At 34.1% G+C, this 17,257-nt stretch overlaps 1 protein-coding gene across 1 annotated transcript in view; it reads right to left on the bottom strand.

The window, feature by feature from the left end:
• Positions 1 to 4,319: 4,319 nt before the first annotated feature.
• LOC129229846 (presenilins-associated rhomboid-like protein, mitochondrial) overlaps positions 4,320 to 17,257 on the bottom strand; it is a 35,370-nt gene continuing 22,432 nt past the window's right edge. The window contains exons 8-10 of the mRNA XM_054864221.1: positions 12,122 to 12,219; positions 7,961 to 8,059; positions 4,320 to 4,436 (exon numbers count right to left, since the gene is read on the bottom strand). Coding sequence (XP_054720196.1) covers positions 7,969 to 8,059; positions 12,122 to 12,219 — 189 coding nt within the window. The 3' untranslated portion in view covers positions 4,320 to 4,436; positions 7,961 to 7,968. The remainder of the gene's footprint in view (positions 4,437 to 7,960; positions 8,060 to 12,121; positions 12,220 to 17,257) is intronic.

Raw genomic sequence — 17,257 nt, forward strand, 5'->3', positions numbered from 1 at the left:
GAAACAGGAGATATCAAAAAGTGTTAAATTATGAATAAGAGATAAAGTATTTATCTCGCGAAAAGCCTATCTAATATGGAGTGTGAGCACTGTACAAGCTTCACAACAAGCTCTCATTCTGTTTATGAGGGATTCAGTAAATGCCTGGGGCAACAAAGCCCATTCTTCTGAAAGCACTGCTTTTAACTCTACTCTAGAGAGGTAATAGGAGGGGGGTTTCGGTGTGCAATGACTCTTCCTAGACCATCCCAAACATGCTCAAAAAGATTGCGATCCAGAGACCTCTAGAGCCAGCCCATACTAGGACTGGGCGATATCAGAATTTTAATACCGCGATATATCGCTCGCCAAATATCGATCTTTTCGATATATCGGAATATTCTTGGGAGGGGGGGGGGGAGGGGTGCAAAGGATCAAAAAACAACAAAAAAATTTCCAAATATAATATTATTTCTCTAATTTAAAACTTTCCTGGAGGGGGGGGGGGGAAAGAGGGCGTGCTCAATGGTATAGCTCAATGCATGACAAAAGTGCTTCATAACAAAAAGTTTTAAATATTCAATTCAATATTTTGTTTAAATCTTTCAATTTGAGCAGTCTCAATAATTTGAATGCACTATGAACTATATTTGGTATTGATGTCTTAAATAGTTTGTTTTTAGTCATTTAATAGCTTTTGCTTTAAGACTTTTTAGTTTTTAGTTGAGTAAGATTAAGTAAAATACTAATAATAAATCTTTAAAGAATGCAGCTATACATGCACTGCAATTTGATATGTAACTTAAATATTTTCAAGGGAAAAAATTAAAATTAAAAAAATTATTTATTTATTTTTTTGAAAAAATCTGAATGTTATCCAACTTAATGCAGTAAACTTCTTTTTTTGACGTTTTTAAATAAATTATAAGACATTTTTTTTATTTCAATAAAATTTTTTATAATTTTTAAAATCCACGAATTATGTATATTATTCATTTATGTTACATTAGTAGATAAAAAAATGCTTAAAAATTGTACTTACTTTTTATCTTCATCCGATGGTCTTGGGTAAACCATCCAATAAATGTCCATTGGTAATCCATCCAATAAATCGACAAGCTCAGCTTTTCAATCATACTTGGTACTTGTTACTCTTCCGAAAATGCGTAGAACTTTTACAAAGAACATAAGCCCCTTCATGGTAGAACTGAATTCCATCTTTGTTAATGCGTACAACTTTCACAAACATTAATGCCATTGCATTAATGTTAATGCATACAGCTTTCACAAAATACACTATGTTCGCGCATTAATGTTAATGCGTACAACTTTCACAAAAGACACTATGTCTGCGCATTAACAGTAATGTCTGGCAAGAAGAGTTCAGTTTCAGGGTTGCCGGAGATAACGCTTTAAAATTGGATTACCGTGTTATGATCGGAATAAAAAATATCAAAGATAAAGCTACTATTTTCATTCAGTTATGACGTTATGAGTTGTGCTCTTTTTGATACGACAGCTTGGATGGAAATGATTAAGCTGGCGGCGCATTTTATTTAGTCTCATTAGGTTTTTTTTTTCGTTTTTCATTTCTTTTTTAATACAAACATTTCTGTTCAGTATATTTCGCAAAACTTTTATTCAGCGTAATATCAATGGTTTACGTTTAATTAGAATTATGAACAGTGTTGGTACCTCCATTGGTTAATGTTTAATTGTTGCATTAAGATGCTTTTTTAACCAACACGCATTCACTTTTCAGGGCCAACGAGAGGCCATATCAGCCCTTGTCAGAAACTAGGGGCGCGGTCCTAAGAAGGGCCCCGCTCTTGAAAACTTTTTAGGGGAATGGGATCTGGAGACCAATCTGACAATGGGTTCACCTTGACCTTCGGCGGCCCTGTTGTTAATTTTCCCTTGTACTATAATTAAAAATAAAATAACTGATTGGAGAATGCAGTTAATTTCTTGAAATTTCAAGCCCTCATCCATCATACAGAACTGTAAAAAGTTATATATTTTTGAGTCAGTATTTCCATTTCTCCATAATTATGTCCCGTATTTCTGTTTAAACCAATATATCGGATGGATAGAAATCTAAATAATGTTGGTACTTGTCATATATCGATATATGACGATATATCGGTATATCGCCCAGCCCTGGTCCATACATCAAATATTCTCTTCCTCAAAATGTTTGTTACCTTAATTTTGGACATAAGTGTTTGAACTTGTTTATTTATTGCTACTGTAAACTAAAGTAAACAATTAAGGTAAATAGCAAACAATTCAGTTCATGTCACATCACCAAGGGGTGGGAGATCCCTTTTCGATGTTGTTCAACTTTTACCATAAAATAATAAAGGTCTTAAAGGACTTGAGGCAAAACTTTAGGGCAATATTTAATGTGATTGAGGCTCTTGGGGCCCTTTTGTGCAAGGGCCAAGTTGGCATTTTCATTGTTCTTGTATCAAAGGTACTTCACATTTCCAAGATTTTCTAGCTCAGTTTTTTTACTTCCTTTTACAAAAAAGGAAGTATTGTATTCGCGAAAAAAGTTTCACTCAAAAATCGCCCTTAATTTCCATTTTGCTCACCCCCAAATGAATGTTGAGTTTTTTTTTCGATTCGACCACATGCGGAAAAGTGCCTAAGAATGTATAGACACGCGAAATATCCATTTTGACCATCACCGAGGTAATTACAACGACTTTTCTCGTGACGTCTGTATGTATGTGCGTATGTGCGTATGTATCTCGCATAACTCAAAAATGGTATGTCCTAGAAAGTTGAAAATTGGTACATAGACTCGTAGTGGGGTCTAGTTGTGCACCTCCCCTTTTGGTTGCTTTCGGATGTTCCTAAGGGGGTCTTTTGCACCTTTTTGGGGGAAATCATTGTTAATTTCGATGTAAACTCAAGTGGCGTTATAATTTGTCGGACACTTGGCGATATATCGCCAGTCTTTTGGTCGCCAAGTTTGTCGCCAACTTGGCGACAAATTTGGCGGAGTTTTTTTTTTTTTTTTGGTTTCAATTTGGCCATTGTTGGTGATATTTAGAGAATAAATATTGAATCACATTAAAATAGCGAATAATGGGGAAATGACATTAAATTGGAGTAAAAGGAAGTCATGTGATTCACACATCAGCTCGTTTTCTTTCTTTTTTCAGATAGTTCAAAAATACATTTAATGGCCTTTACCCCTGATTCGTTTTTTTTTTTCTTCTTTGAAATTTTTCGTTCAAACCATCTCATAAATTAGGTTACAGAAATTTAAGGCCAACTTTGGTGACCGTGGCCAAGCAGAAGTTGACAGCATAAATGAAACATATCAGCATCATTATGAAAGCGATGTCCTGTACTCAGTCGGTACTCGTTTTAAGTAGTCCTTGGGAAGGTTTTAAAAAATATAACACCAGATATCAAGGTCATTGGTAATGCTAAAGAATTTTCATACATTACCTATTAATAAAGAAGTTGAACAAAAAATAAAAGTGTGGTAAAGTTGTTGTGGGATATAGTATCTATTGAATCTAGACTTTTAGATATGTTATTAGTTTGAATTCTTTTATATGTTACTTTGGTGATATGACGCAGTGAGAAGCAAAGGGATGTAAGTGGACATTTTCAAGTTTGGAGCAAAACGAGTTTAAAGATAATGCCCTAAGTAAACTTTCATTGAAAAGATTTTCTGAATCATGCTGTATAGCAGCAACTACGAGGGCTACTAGTACTACCTTTTGCCTCAAGACAGAGGAGAGGCTCACCTACCATTTGTACATGTTATCTCAAATTTTTTAATTTGGCCGTTTACATCCCTTTGCTTCTCACTGCCTCATATGTACTCCATTTTTAATGTTATCTACATTATTTTATTCTTCCAACATTTCATTTTTCACTCCAGGCTCCCCCGTACCTACCACTGTTTATGATTTAACCTGCTGGATGGGACTATGAAGACAGCTCTGATTTTTGATCTGGACCAGAAGCCGAACAATACCTAGTCCAGCACCCCTAGAGGTATCGTTTCATTTGGAGAACTTTGTGACTACAAGCATATTTAACGTCCCCCCAGTCACCATTAATGAAGACGGTTCATCTTCTACCGACTAAGATCGAACCTGGGACCCTTTGGTCACAAGTCAGATACCTTACCGATCAGACCACAATGGCCTTTTCCTACAGGGTAGCAGAATAACTGGGAAATTCTCACACTGCTCTCAAAACGTTATAGAGAACACCACTAGGAAACAGACAATCATTTAAAAAAAAAAGAAGGCAACAAAAAAAAAAGTTAAACAACTATAATTTTTGAAGACAAAAAGACATTAAACATAAAAATAAGTTAGATTGTTTAATAAATAAAAACAATTTCATCAAAAATACATCGAAAAGATGTACAGATGAAGTTAAGCATCAAAATTCCAACAGTAAATCCCTTTTCCCCTAAAAACCTGAAAGACAATTATTTTTACTAATTTTATTCTTAATATTATTTATTCTGATTGAAACATAAAATACAGCAATTATTAAAAAATACAATAAATAATCAAGAAATTTTTTTTCTCCTACAGCATACCACGTTAAAAAGAAAACAAATATTAAATTTGAATTCTTTCATAAATTTTAAGGGGGAAAAAACATATAAGAATCACGGACTAAACTTTTGCACTCTTTGCAATTTGTGAGACATGATAATGTAAGGCTTTTAATAAAGATAAGCCATAATGTAGAGCAAGCCATGGAAGAGCAATCAAACATGGATGTGTTGAGTCTCAATTTGCTACTCCATGAAGCATTTATTGTAGAATTTGTTTTTTGTTTGATTTTGCAAAAGCATGTGAAATGGAGAATACTTTACATTTTCAACTGAAAAGAAACTTTTATCGAAAAAAATTTCAATTTATTTGAAAAATATTTTTAACTCAATCATTTTTGTTTTTCCTCCAAAAAATATGTTATAGGTGAACTTGGAACTCATTTAGCTTGCTTAAGTTTGGCACCACAGTGATAATCTTTGATTCCTATGAAGGCAGCAAATATGCTAACCATTTAGTTTGTTACAAACATGACACTGTTATCTAGCTTGAAAGTATTAGGCAGCCAGCTTGAAAAAAGTTTGCTAGCATAAAAAAAAGAAAAGAAAGAAAAAAGAAGCTGTTCTCCATGTAGATTGAAAATTATGGAGACAGGGGCAGTTTATCTCCTTTTTTGATGGAGTTTGTTACGTTTATTTGAATCAGTGGAACTATGATTTAATGTTACACATTGCATTTATTCATTTTATAAGTTTATAAGTTAGAATAAAATATTAAAAGAAAAAAACTAACAATTGGTAAAAGTATCCATCCTTTAAGGGGACTTTATTCTGGGGGAACAAGTGTCCTAATAAGTGCTTTAGGTACAAGTCAAACTTTTATTTTTGCTTCTTGTTACATTTTTACTCATGGAAAAAATCAATATTTTTCATATCAAATTAAAAATAAAACAAAATAAAATCAATAGCTATTAAAAATAATATTTAACAAGTAAAATCAACTCTATAATAGGAAATTACTAGCACTGCTAAAGGAACCTATACCAGTCTTGATTAAGTACTAAGTGAAAACTAAGAAGTAAATGCCGAAAAGACATTTCAAATCTAAACTATGTACTATAAGTGATGAGGAAAATTAGTACTTCAATGGCATACACTATAAAAGTATCTCATATTTTACACCAATAATCAGGTTAAAAGAAAAAATATTCATTTTTGAATATTAACAATGGTTTTTGGAAGTGTAAAGCAAAAGATTTAAAAGCTTAATGAAAGATTTAGAAGCTGGTGTGGTTTTTTTTAAATATGTAATGTAGTAACAAAGCAAATCTATCAAGTCAACTTTTAAAAAACTTTTTGCTTTACTTCAGCTGTAGGCTTGTTTTGAGATGCAAAGGCATTACTGCAAAACAGTAAGTACAACATATGTATATACTTAGGTGTATGTAATCGCATTAAAGGACATTTACACTGGTGTGCAAAAATTAAGGACGAGAAGGTTTTTTCAATATAACTTTGTACAAAAGCTTTCCAAATCAACACATTTAATACCGTAAGATCCCCAATACGTAAGGACATGTGTAATGTAAGCAACACTTACTAAAAGGGAAATTAGAGGGATAAAAAGAAGCTTTATTGAAAAAGTAGCATGGAGCGCAATGCGACTGAAGGCCGAAACATCCCTGTGATGGGTGTCCAGCAAGAAACATCCGGTCTTTAGTAGGGGATATGACCTCCCCCGACTGCTAGGCAGGTTTCACAGCGTCTGCCCATGCTGAGAATGAGGGTGTCAATGAGTTGTTGAGGCATTACTGCCCATTCGTCTTGCAGCTCCAATCGAAGCTCCCGAATCGTTACTGGTGGTAAGGTACGAGCTGCCAAGCGTCTGCCTAGAAAATCCCATACATGCTCAATGGGATTGAGATCCGGAGATCGTGCCGACCAATCCATACGTTCAATATCCTCACTCCCTGAGAGCTGTTCGGCAGCTACTGTGCGATGACATGGTGCATTGTCGTCCATGAAAAGGAACTGCGAACCCATAGCGCCTCTAAAAAGACGCACATACGGAAGAAGAATCTCGTCACAATAACGGGTCCCGTTGACTGAACCTGCGTCGAAGATGTGAAGGTCTGTACGATTACCAAGCATGATGCCTCCCCAAACGAGAACACCGCGACCTCCATACCTGTCCCTTTCAATGATGTTCGAGGGATGATCCCCGCTCTCTCCAGATGAGTATGCGATGAGAATCGCTACTCAGACTGAATCTTCTGTCATCTGTAAAGAGTACTCGTCCCCATTCATTGTCTCTCCAATTCCGGTGTTCCCGGCACCACAGAGAACGCCTTCTCCGATCGGCAGGCGTTAGAGGTACACACCGTATAGGGCGTCGTGCAAACAGACCACCACCGTGCAGTCTTCTGTCCACGGTGAAACGCGATATCGGTCGGTCAGTCGCCTGTCTAGCGATTTCTCCCGCTGTCTGCCGCCTGTTTCTTCTGGCCTGTAAGACAATATACCGGTCATCTGCGGGTGTGGTTCCTCGTGGACGACCACTACTGAACCCCCGGATAGCTGTTCCTGTAGTTTGAAATTGTCTCCAAAGTCGTGAAACGATGCTGTGAGCACAATTCCGAACTCTGCAGCCACACTTGTCACACTGCGGCCTTCCTCCAACTTCCCAATGATTCGACCTCGGCTAAAAGCATCCAGATGTCGTCTAACAAATTGATTATTCGCCGTTTCTCGCTGCGGCAGCAATTTGGTGCGATTTTAACGGCTATACGGCGTGCAATCTCTTTGCCAGAAATACTGATCTTACACCGACAACATGCTTTATACTACTCAGACACTCCCCCGTTAGGTCTGCCTGCATATCTGCGCATGTGCTACCCTACATCACCTTACTTAATCTCCTGATTGGTCTTTCTGTCAGCTCTGCCTCTTTGTTCAGCTGATATGCTAATTTTTCGACTTCGTCCTTAATTTTTGCACACCAGTATAATTCCGGATCAAGGATCCCCAAGTATACTTTTCAAACATATTTTTAAATTACAGCAAAAAGTCAAAAATTGGTACTTTTCACACTTGTAATGCTGTTTTGAATTTTCTACAATTTAATAAAATGAATTAATTAACCAACATTTTGATGCACAAAAATTGAAAATTACTGCAGACATGTGTTTTGGTGTTACAAGGAACACTTTTTTGGGTGCAAAGAAGTGTGAGCTTTCGGATGAAGAGTCATCTGAGGAAACCTTTCCTCGGATGACCTTGGATTCCTAGGAAATTACGCTATGTTCTTCAACATTCAGTTATAATAAAGGTTGTGAATTTAGCGGGCTTTTGCACCACATTGTGGAATACCATCATGGAGTCTTCATCAAATCTCTAAACAGTTAACAATATAACTAATTAACATAATTTTCAAGTACTTACTTCTAATGTTATTCATTTCGTTCACGAATATTGTGATACCACATGAATATTCGTTCTCTTCTATCCCAGATATATTCACGACCATAATTAAGATAAGTTCTAGAATTAAGAAAAGTCAAATTGAGAAATCTAGCAATCTTACAAACTGAAATAAAAAGGGGAAACATTTCTCAAACACGCTTCTTTAACTTTTTAACTTTCAAGTGGTTTTAATGATTTGGGTACATAAGTTATCAATTTTTTTTATTGCAAAAATCAAAATATATAGTACAAAATAAAATATACTAAAAATTGATATTTTGAATTACATGCATACAATTTTTATGGTTTTGTAGCAACTACATAGTCGCCTGAGGCGGCTGCCACTGAGTGTGGCAGTGGTAAAGTTCTCTTCCAGTGGAGAATTATTTTCTAAAAAATAAATAAATAGAAATAATATGCACTTTGAACATAAACCTCTATCCTTTGAAACCTTAGTTTCATTCAACTTCATTTTCAACCTCCGACACACAAAGGAAGGGGTTTATAAGTTTGACATGTCTGTGTATCTGTCTCTGGCACTCTAGCACCTGAATGGAAGGACCGATTTTGAAAAACCTTTTTTTGTTCATAAGGAGAGTTGATTGAGAGTGTTCTTAGCGAGGTTGCGTCTTTGAATGACATTAATTAATGAAGACTTTAATTAAAAACCTCTAAAAGGTTTTTCATAATTTTTTGCAATAAAACATATTTAAAAAATTTAAAATTTAGCACCAAAATAAAGAGCATTTTTTTCTGTGACTGATAGAATGAATTTAGAACTTCCATGTTGTATAGAATTCAAATTATAACATTTTTTAAAGCAGATTTTATATATGGCTAAGTTTTTATTCACAAGATTGGCAACCAAATTCATTGTTGGCTGAGAAGGAAATTAAATGCAATGATTGAAAATTTATATCTGCTGCCAGTTTCTATTTGACAACAAATAAAATATTTGTAATTGATTTTTAATAGTAAAAGACTTTTAAATGAATTTTCAATTTTCTCACTTAATTCTTCATTTGCGACCCAGTCGTTTTTTTTTTTTTTAAATATTTTATTTTACTTACTTGTCACTTGTTTACTTTATTTTAATGTTTTTATGCTTTCTCTTTCTGTACACATCAAAACAATTCTTTTCACCCCAACCACCACATCTGGTTGAACCCTCACCAGGTTAGGTGTTACGGTGGTGATTGTTGGGGTTTAAATAAATAAATAAATACATAAATCAAAAGAAACTTTCAGTAAAAAGCTGTTATGTATTGAATTGAGTGCAAATTAACATTTCTCAAGATAGGATCGGGTTTGACTAAGTGTTGAAGTCAAAATAAACTTCTCTGATATATATTCGGGTCTAATAATAATACCATGCACTCAAAAAACAAGTCGGAGTAATATTCGGGTGTGACATTTTAGATCGCCAGTGCTGTGCTCGAGATTATCTCGAGCATGACAGTTAAAAGGTTAAATGGTTCAAGGCTTATCTAGATTAATAACTGAACAATAAAAAATATTTCCTACTTAAGAAAACGACAAAAAAAAAAAAAAAAAAAAAAATCCTGATGGCTCCAAATTATGAAAGTCCCACTATTGTTTTTTTAAAATGATCTAACAACTAAACTAAAAAGCAGTTATTGATCGAATCTGACACCTCTTTCAGAAAAATTCCAGCACCTTTCAAAGAAACAAACATTTTAATGCCAAACACTTTTCAATCGAACTTAAATGTATCTTGTAAATTATAAATATCAAACAATGAATAAAAGTGTTAGCTATAACTAAATAGAAAGAAACTTTAAGTAGTGATAGGAAACATTTAGCTTCTTATTTTATATTTTAGTACTTACATTTTATGATACAAAAACATTTAAGGGGATGTTTTTGTATTATAAAACGGATTATTTAAGAGGAAAACTACAAATGATGTCGCACATAGAAATTCTGAAATTGTGAGTTTGTGACAAGGGGGAGGGAAGGGATTTCAAGAAGTGTGACATTATACATTTAATATGTTTGTATGTATTATACAGCGAGACATGTGACAAGAGGTGTGGGTAAGGTGAAGTGTGACACTTTGTGAAGGGGGGGGGGGATGTTAAACTTTGTGTGTGAAGTTATCTAGCTTTGTAATCCTAATCAGCTTCAGTTAGCTTTGAATTTGCATTAACCCTAAATGGGGGAGGGGGCTGATTTCACGTCAGTATTCAACGGGGCATAGAAAGACCCTGTTTTAGAGTATCACATTGTCAATTGTTTGTAATGCTGCACAAATGGGCTCTTTAAGTTTGGGGGCAGAGTTAAAGGCATTTTGGTTTGACAAAGTGTCTTAGAGGTCATCCTATTGCATGTGGAATGAACTAGATTACCAATTGGACTTTTGTCCTGTAACAAAAGGCTCACACATTGAACATTTGTGATTGAAAAAAAAAAATCGGTATATTTCCCTATACATTCATTATACTATTCATTCACTTATTGTAATAGGGGCAGTAGTTTCAAAAATACGATTTTCTTAAAATCAAGTCTATCATTTGCCCCAAAGCAGAATACAACGAAATTTGCGATGTACATCGCAGAACAGATGCCCGAGCTGCAGAACAATTCTGTTCAAATTTGAGAGGAACTCAGACAAATTTTCTGCAGAAATTCTACAGTTTTCTGTGAAATATTTGCAGAAACTGCAGATTTTCTGCAAATATCTTCCAACTCAAGACAGCTTTGCACAAATCCTGCAAATTTCTTTAAATTAGTAAAAAATCTAAAATTCTCGGAAATGACAATAATTCGACAGAAACCTCACGAAAAATGTTGATTTCGACAAGTCATCTGCAGAAACTTTAGATTTACTTTGAACTTGGAAGAAACCTGCAGTATTTGTGCAAAATTCTATCTTGTGTTGGAAGATATTAGTAGAAAATGGCAGTTTCTGCAGATTTTCTGCAGAAATTTCATATTTTAAATCTGAAAAAGGTTCTGATTTTTTTAGTGTTTTTGGTTCCCCATTTCCTTATTTTTCCCATTCGATCTCCATCCACTGCAATTTCCTCCATAAACGTATGTTTTGGAAACATGCCAACAAAACAATGATGATTAAACGTGTCCATCGCCGAAAAATGGATATCTTGTTTGAGATTTCAATCCTTTTGCATCCTGAAAATATTTGAATTATTTGTAAAATTTTGAAGCACTTTATCATATGCTACCCTAACTCGACTCATTTTACTTATTATTTTAATAATTTATTTATTTATTAACATTATTTTTATAGCTCCTTCATACCATGTAAAATTAACAAAAAAAAAAAAAGAAAAGAAAAAAGAAAGAAAAAGTGGTTTGGCACCTAGATTCTGATTTTTATAAAATCTTGTTTCTCTGCGCTTTAGAAAGCAATAAAATATTTTTGGAGAATTTCAAGCGGTTTAAGTTCTATAGAAATGCATAACAACAATGAAGTTTTTAAATCTGAAAACAAACGAAAAAAAAAAACACTTCTGCATGAAACGAACGATTTTGATTTAATGCTCCCGTTTTGTGGAAAAGATCACGCTATTCTGTTCAAATTTGAGAGGAACTCAGACAAATTTTCTGCAGAAATTCTACAGTTTTCTGTGAAATATTTGCAGAAACTGCAGATTTTCTGCAAATATCTTCCAACTCAAGACAGCTTTGCACAAATCCTGCAAATTTCTTTAAATTAGTAAAAAATCTAAAATTCTCGGAAATGACAATAGTTTGACAGAAACCTCGCAAAAAATGTTGAATTCGACAAGTTTATGTAGCAGAACATCATCAAGTATTTTGTTTTGGGGATCATTTGTACTCAGGAGCTCTCCACAAAGGTGTTGCCTTCAAAGGGGTGAGAGGGGGTGTTCAATGAATAGTAAGTTTGTGACAAGGCAGAGGAATGAGGTAACAAGAAATGTGACACGAGAATTTTTTTTCATAAGAATATGTTAAAAAATAGTGTGACATGTGACAAAGGGAAAAAAGGAGGAAGGGGCATCAAAAAAAGAAAAAAAAATGTGACACCATTTATGGATGACCCCTTACTCAATATTGCACTGATATTTGACAACTCTATGAAAAGCTTGCATAGAGCGAAACAGCTTCAAATAGCGAAAAATAATGCAAACTCACATCCCCCAGACTGCGCCACCTAAATGAGCTGCATGGTCAAAGAGTTTCCACTTGGCAAAGAGACCTACTACGTCAACAGCCATAATTGCTTTTATAGCCTATAAAAACACACAACACACTTAACTGTCATTGTTAAAATGTATAAGCAAAATGTACATTTAAAGCTAAATAACTTTAATATTGAAATAATCTTAATAATGAAAAGGATAGAATACCATTTCTTCTTTTTTTGGATTATTTGGCAGTGCATATTTGCATGAAAATTAAGATATTATAGCATGCATGTGATTGGTTACATATTAAAAAAATCTGAATTCTTTTTTTGCCAAATTCTTGATTAGTTGCATCTGTTTTGTTCAGCAAAAAGGTTACTTCTTCAGAGTATATTGACTAGTTTAATTTAAAAGCATTACAAGTATAAAATGCTAAGTAAATAATTTTTGCATGCACTGCTTTTACTTTATTTATTAATTTTTTTGTAACGCAAAAACAAGATGTTTTTAATAAAGCTATGATTTTGCCCAGTGTTGACTGGTCATTTTTAAATTGCCACATTAATCTGAGACAGTTGAAAGAAGGAATTTTATCTACATTCACATGAAAAATATTGCATCACCCCTAAAATTTTTGATTACATTACATGTAATGCATTAAACTAAATACAGTAGAATACCTTTATAACGCCGACCTATATAACGCAATTCTCTATAAACCGCACACAAGTTTTCAAAAGTAAACAAAGAGGTTTTGAAGTTTAAAAAATCCCTCTGTTTTGTCTTGCAAACACAAAAATGGTTAGGCAAATTAAATTTTGAAACACTTTTTCATTTTTCCATCGTAATTCCAAAGCTTTTAAATGAAAATGAGTATTCACAGTGAAAGAAAATACCAGATGGCTCTTTAAAATGCAGCTGTTATGCAAAATATGAAACTAGCAGAGGTACAGGATAATTCACTTTCTTTTGATTATGAAACATATTTATTTGGAAGTGATTAATTGTATAATTAGTGCTTTAATGCTCATTGCAGATAAAACTCATTCTGAAGTGCTAATATATAGATGCATTCTGAACATTAAATTCGTGAAATGACCTATATAACACCAAAACCTGTATAACGCAAAAGCTCTGGTCCCAAGGTATGCGTTATAACAGTCTTCTACTGTAATAAATACATTTTTTACGTGCAAATGTCATTATATAATTTTTCTTATAAAGACAGGTTCTTTGATTGTCTGAAGTAAGTTGAACTGAGCATCTTCAATATTATTTCGTTAGAAACAAATGATCCAAATGTTTTAATTTTCAAGCAGATCATGTAAAACTCTTCTAATGCAGCTTTTTACATGCATTAAACTGGTATAAAATGCAAAACAATCTGTGAATTATTAATATCTTGGGTCAAAAAAAGCAAATTTAGGACTTTATATTCAAATTTAAAGCAGCTTGGAACTTTTTTGAGTTTCAAAAGTTCTTCTGAGCACAAGGCGCGTCTAACTTAAATTTTTGGGAAGGGGTGACATTTTTAGTTTGCCGAATGAAACGCCAATATTTAGGGAATGACAAAAATACACATAGCATCATTATAAATTTTGGTAAAAAATTGTAATTTTGCAATGCTGTCTCAAAAATTTGCTAAGTTGTCAGACAAAACTTGCAGAGTAAGGAAATTTTCTGGAGCCCACAGTGACCTCCAGTGACCTCACCATCGAGGCACCCTTGCCTGAGTGTCAAAGTACCTCTGTGTGGAACTTGGCTCAGTTATCCTTTGGATTTGTATACTTGGGAAGACATACAAACACACATACTACGTCTTAACAGGGTATACGCAACGGTCGCATTTTTGGCAAAATGCAAAAATGCCATCTAAATTACGAAAATGTAGCAAGGCTATTTTGCCTTTTTTGCTCAAATAAAAATTGATAAAATAAAATGAAAATGACCGACCATTTGAAAGAGGAAACTTGCATTGAGTTTTTCAAATTGATCTTATAAATTTTAGCTAATATGTTTAAATCATTATCAAGTTCAATACTTAGTCTTAATGGATATTACAAAATACAAACACAAAACTGACAACCAGCAACAGGCTCTGGGCCCAGCTAGGATAGTCATAGTCAATTTACAATCCCCAGTGAAGATCAATGGCCCTCTTAAAACTATCTACTCCCTTGCTCATTACCACCTCTTCCGGTCAGCTGTTCCAAGGTTCCAGTACCCTGCTAAAATAATAATTTTTCCTAATAGCCATGTTAGCCTGAGATTTAAACAGCTTAAAACAATGACCCCTTGTACTGTTTTCAGTGCTAGAATTTAGCCCCGTAACATCTTTCATTTTAACAAATTTAAACAACTGAATCATGTCCCCTCGATCTCTTCTTTGCTCAAGACTACATTTTTAGCCTTCTAAGCCTGGAATCATAGTCTAAATGAGAAAGTCCATTTATTAGCCTTGTAGCTCGCCTTTGAACCCTTTCCAATGCATTAATGTCTTTCTTAAGGTAAGGAGACCAAAACTGAACAGCATACTCCAAATGAGGTCTTACTAAACTTCTATATAAGGGCAGAAGAACTTCTTTAGATTTGTTTGAAATAGATCTATTGATAAACCCAAGCATCTTATTGGCTTTGTTACTAGCTATGCTGCACTGTTGACTAAACTTTAAATCCTGATTTATTAAGACGCCCAGATCAGTATCTTTTTCTTCCTTATTAATGACTGAACCTTGCAAATAATAACTACGTTCCCTTCTTCATCAGCACAGCAGCCTGGTGCAGGGCAAGGCTTTCTCCGTCTGCTTCCTCCAGCCGGTACGACACATTGTCAGGTTTCTCCACCTATTCACTCCCAAAATTTCTAGGTCCTTTTCAACACTATCCAGCCACCTTGTTGCTGGTCTTCCCCTTCTCCTTGTACCCTCAATCTTCGAAAAAGTTAGCTTTTTAACCGGGTCCAGAACTGCACGCCTAAATACGTGCCCCTGCCATCTGATTCTGTTGGCTTTAATTACTCTTAAGATGTTGGGTTGTCTGTATTTATGGTATACTTCAAAGTTATATAAACTTCTCCAAGCATCATTTTCCTTTACTACTCCAAAAATTGACCGAAGGATCTTTCTTTTAAAAATGAGGAGTTTGTTTTCCTCTGTTTTATTAATTGTCCATGTCTCACTACCGTATAAAATGATCGGTCTTATGAGGGTTTTGTATAGGTTTATTTTTGTATTAATGGAAAGGAGCTTAGAATTTAATTGGCTCTTTAAGCCAAAGTAGCATCTATTTGACATCAAAATTTGATTTCCAATTTCAACTTTAAACTCATTCTTACTAGTAAAAGTGTACCCAAGTATTTAAACTGGGTGACTCCTTCAAAAGTATAGTTTCCAATATTAAGCGACGGCTGCACTTCATGTATTCTAGTGCTTGCAACCAAAAACTTAGTTTTTTCCTCGTTTACAGCCAAGCCCAACTCCTTGGCAGAGCTCTCAAGGGCAACAAACTACGTTCCCTACCGCCCAATAAATACATTACTGGAGGGACGGGACCTGTATTGTTTTAAAAATCAAACTTCCCTCAATGGTAAGTACAACTCTAAATTTTTAACACGCTTTTATTAGCTTCACCTGTAGTATCTTGTAACGGAATCTTGCAACTCAAATTTTGCCCACTTCCTGACTAGGATTATTTTGAAATTTGGCATACGGCCTCAGATCCGATGACAATGCAATTTTCTATTTTCAAATTGATTTATTAACTGTTATTTATTAGTTTATTCTAATTTTAATCAATATTTTTGCATAAATCCACTAATATGAGGATGAAAAAGTCTCACATAAATTTAACTTAAATATTGATAGAAGCCTGACTTTTCTGTATCAAATTAAATTTGTTCCAATGTTCCAAGGTAATTAAAACATGAATTATAATTGTTTTTAACTAATTTTATGCCAAAATGTAGGTAAGCCTTCAAATGAAAATTCAAGGTTGATCAAGGTCATTGCTGAAATGTGGTTTTGTTAATGGTTTGGTCTCAAGTCTTAAAAGTAATATAAATATGATTTTCACACACATACATTGATGACTGGTAAGGATTAGCTGGATTAGTCAACTATTCACGTTTAAGTAAAGATAAGAAAAAAAAAAGAAAAGGAAAGAAAATAATAGTTTAAAAAACCAAAAAAAAAAAAAACACGCATTTGTAGCAACATGAACTAAAATGTAAAAAATAATCTTTGGATGTTAAGTATGATGAAATAATTGACCAAATAATTAACTTTAATGTAAAAAATGAGTAGGGGGGCTTCATATCAGTTAAATTTCTACCATTTGTTGTCCTTGCAAAAATGTTAATAGACAACACCCCACGTTTTTTTTTTTTTTTTGCATTAAAGTTAATTGTTTGGTCAGTTATTTCATCATACTTAACATCCAAAAATTATTTTTTACTTTTTAGTTCATGTTGCTGCATAAAGTGTTTTCTTTTAGTATTTTAAACCATTATTTTTATATCAAACTTAAATAAAAATAGCTACTGTGTATTTATTTCTTTAAAGATGTCAAGGTGGAATTTTGAATGTAGTTTTCAACTGGTGATCGAACATGCTGAGGCATTTAGAAAGATATGTACACAAATTCATTAACTTTTGACAAGCATTGTGCTAAAGCTTTTTTTCCTCCAATTTTAACTTTTTGGCTAAAGAACTTTAGAACTCAGCTTTAACCCTGTGTCTTATAATTCTGAATTCATTTATGCTTATGCTTTACTTATTTATTTATTTTGAAAAACCAAACCAACCCATTGGCACAACAGCCCATGAAGGCCAAGGCCTACCGTACTCATCTCAGTTTTCCTGATCGAGTGCTCTGGGGTGTAAGGCAGATGTTACAGTTAGGAGATCAGCCAAACAAGGAACACCATGAGTTTAGTTCCCAAGTACACTTGGTACTCATTTTATTGACCCATCGACCCACTGATGGGATGAACAGCCAAGTCGACCGTGCTCAACCCGGGACTGCAGCGTGGAAGTGCAAGGTGCTACCACTGAGCCACTAGGTTTCTTTTTACTTCCTTTTACAAAGTAAAGGAAGTACTGTATTCACAAAAAAAAAAAAAAAAAAATTCACTCAAAAATCGGCC

Source organism: Uloborus diversus, chromosome 9 (assembly GCF_026930045.1).
Source record: "Uloborus diversus isolate 005 chromosome 9, Udiv.v.3.1, whole genome shotgun sequence".
Classification (NCBI taxonomy): domain Eukaryota; kingdom Metazoa; phylum Arthropoda; class Arachnida; order Araneae; family Uloboridae; genus Uloborus; species Uloborus diversus.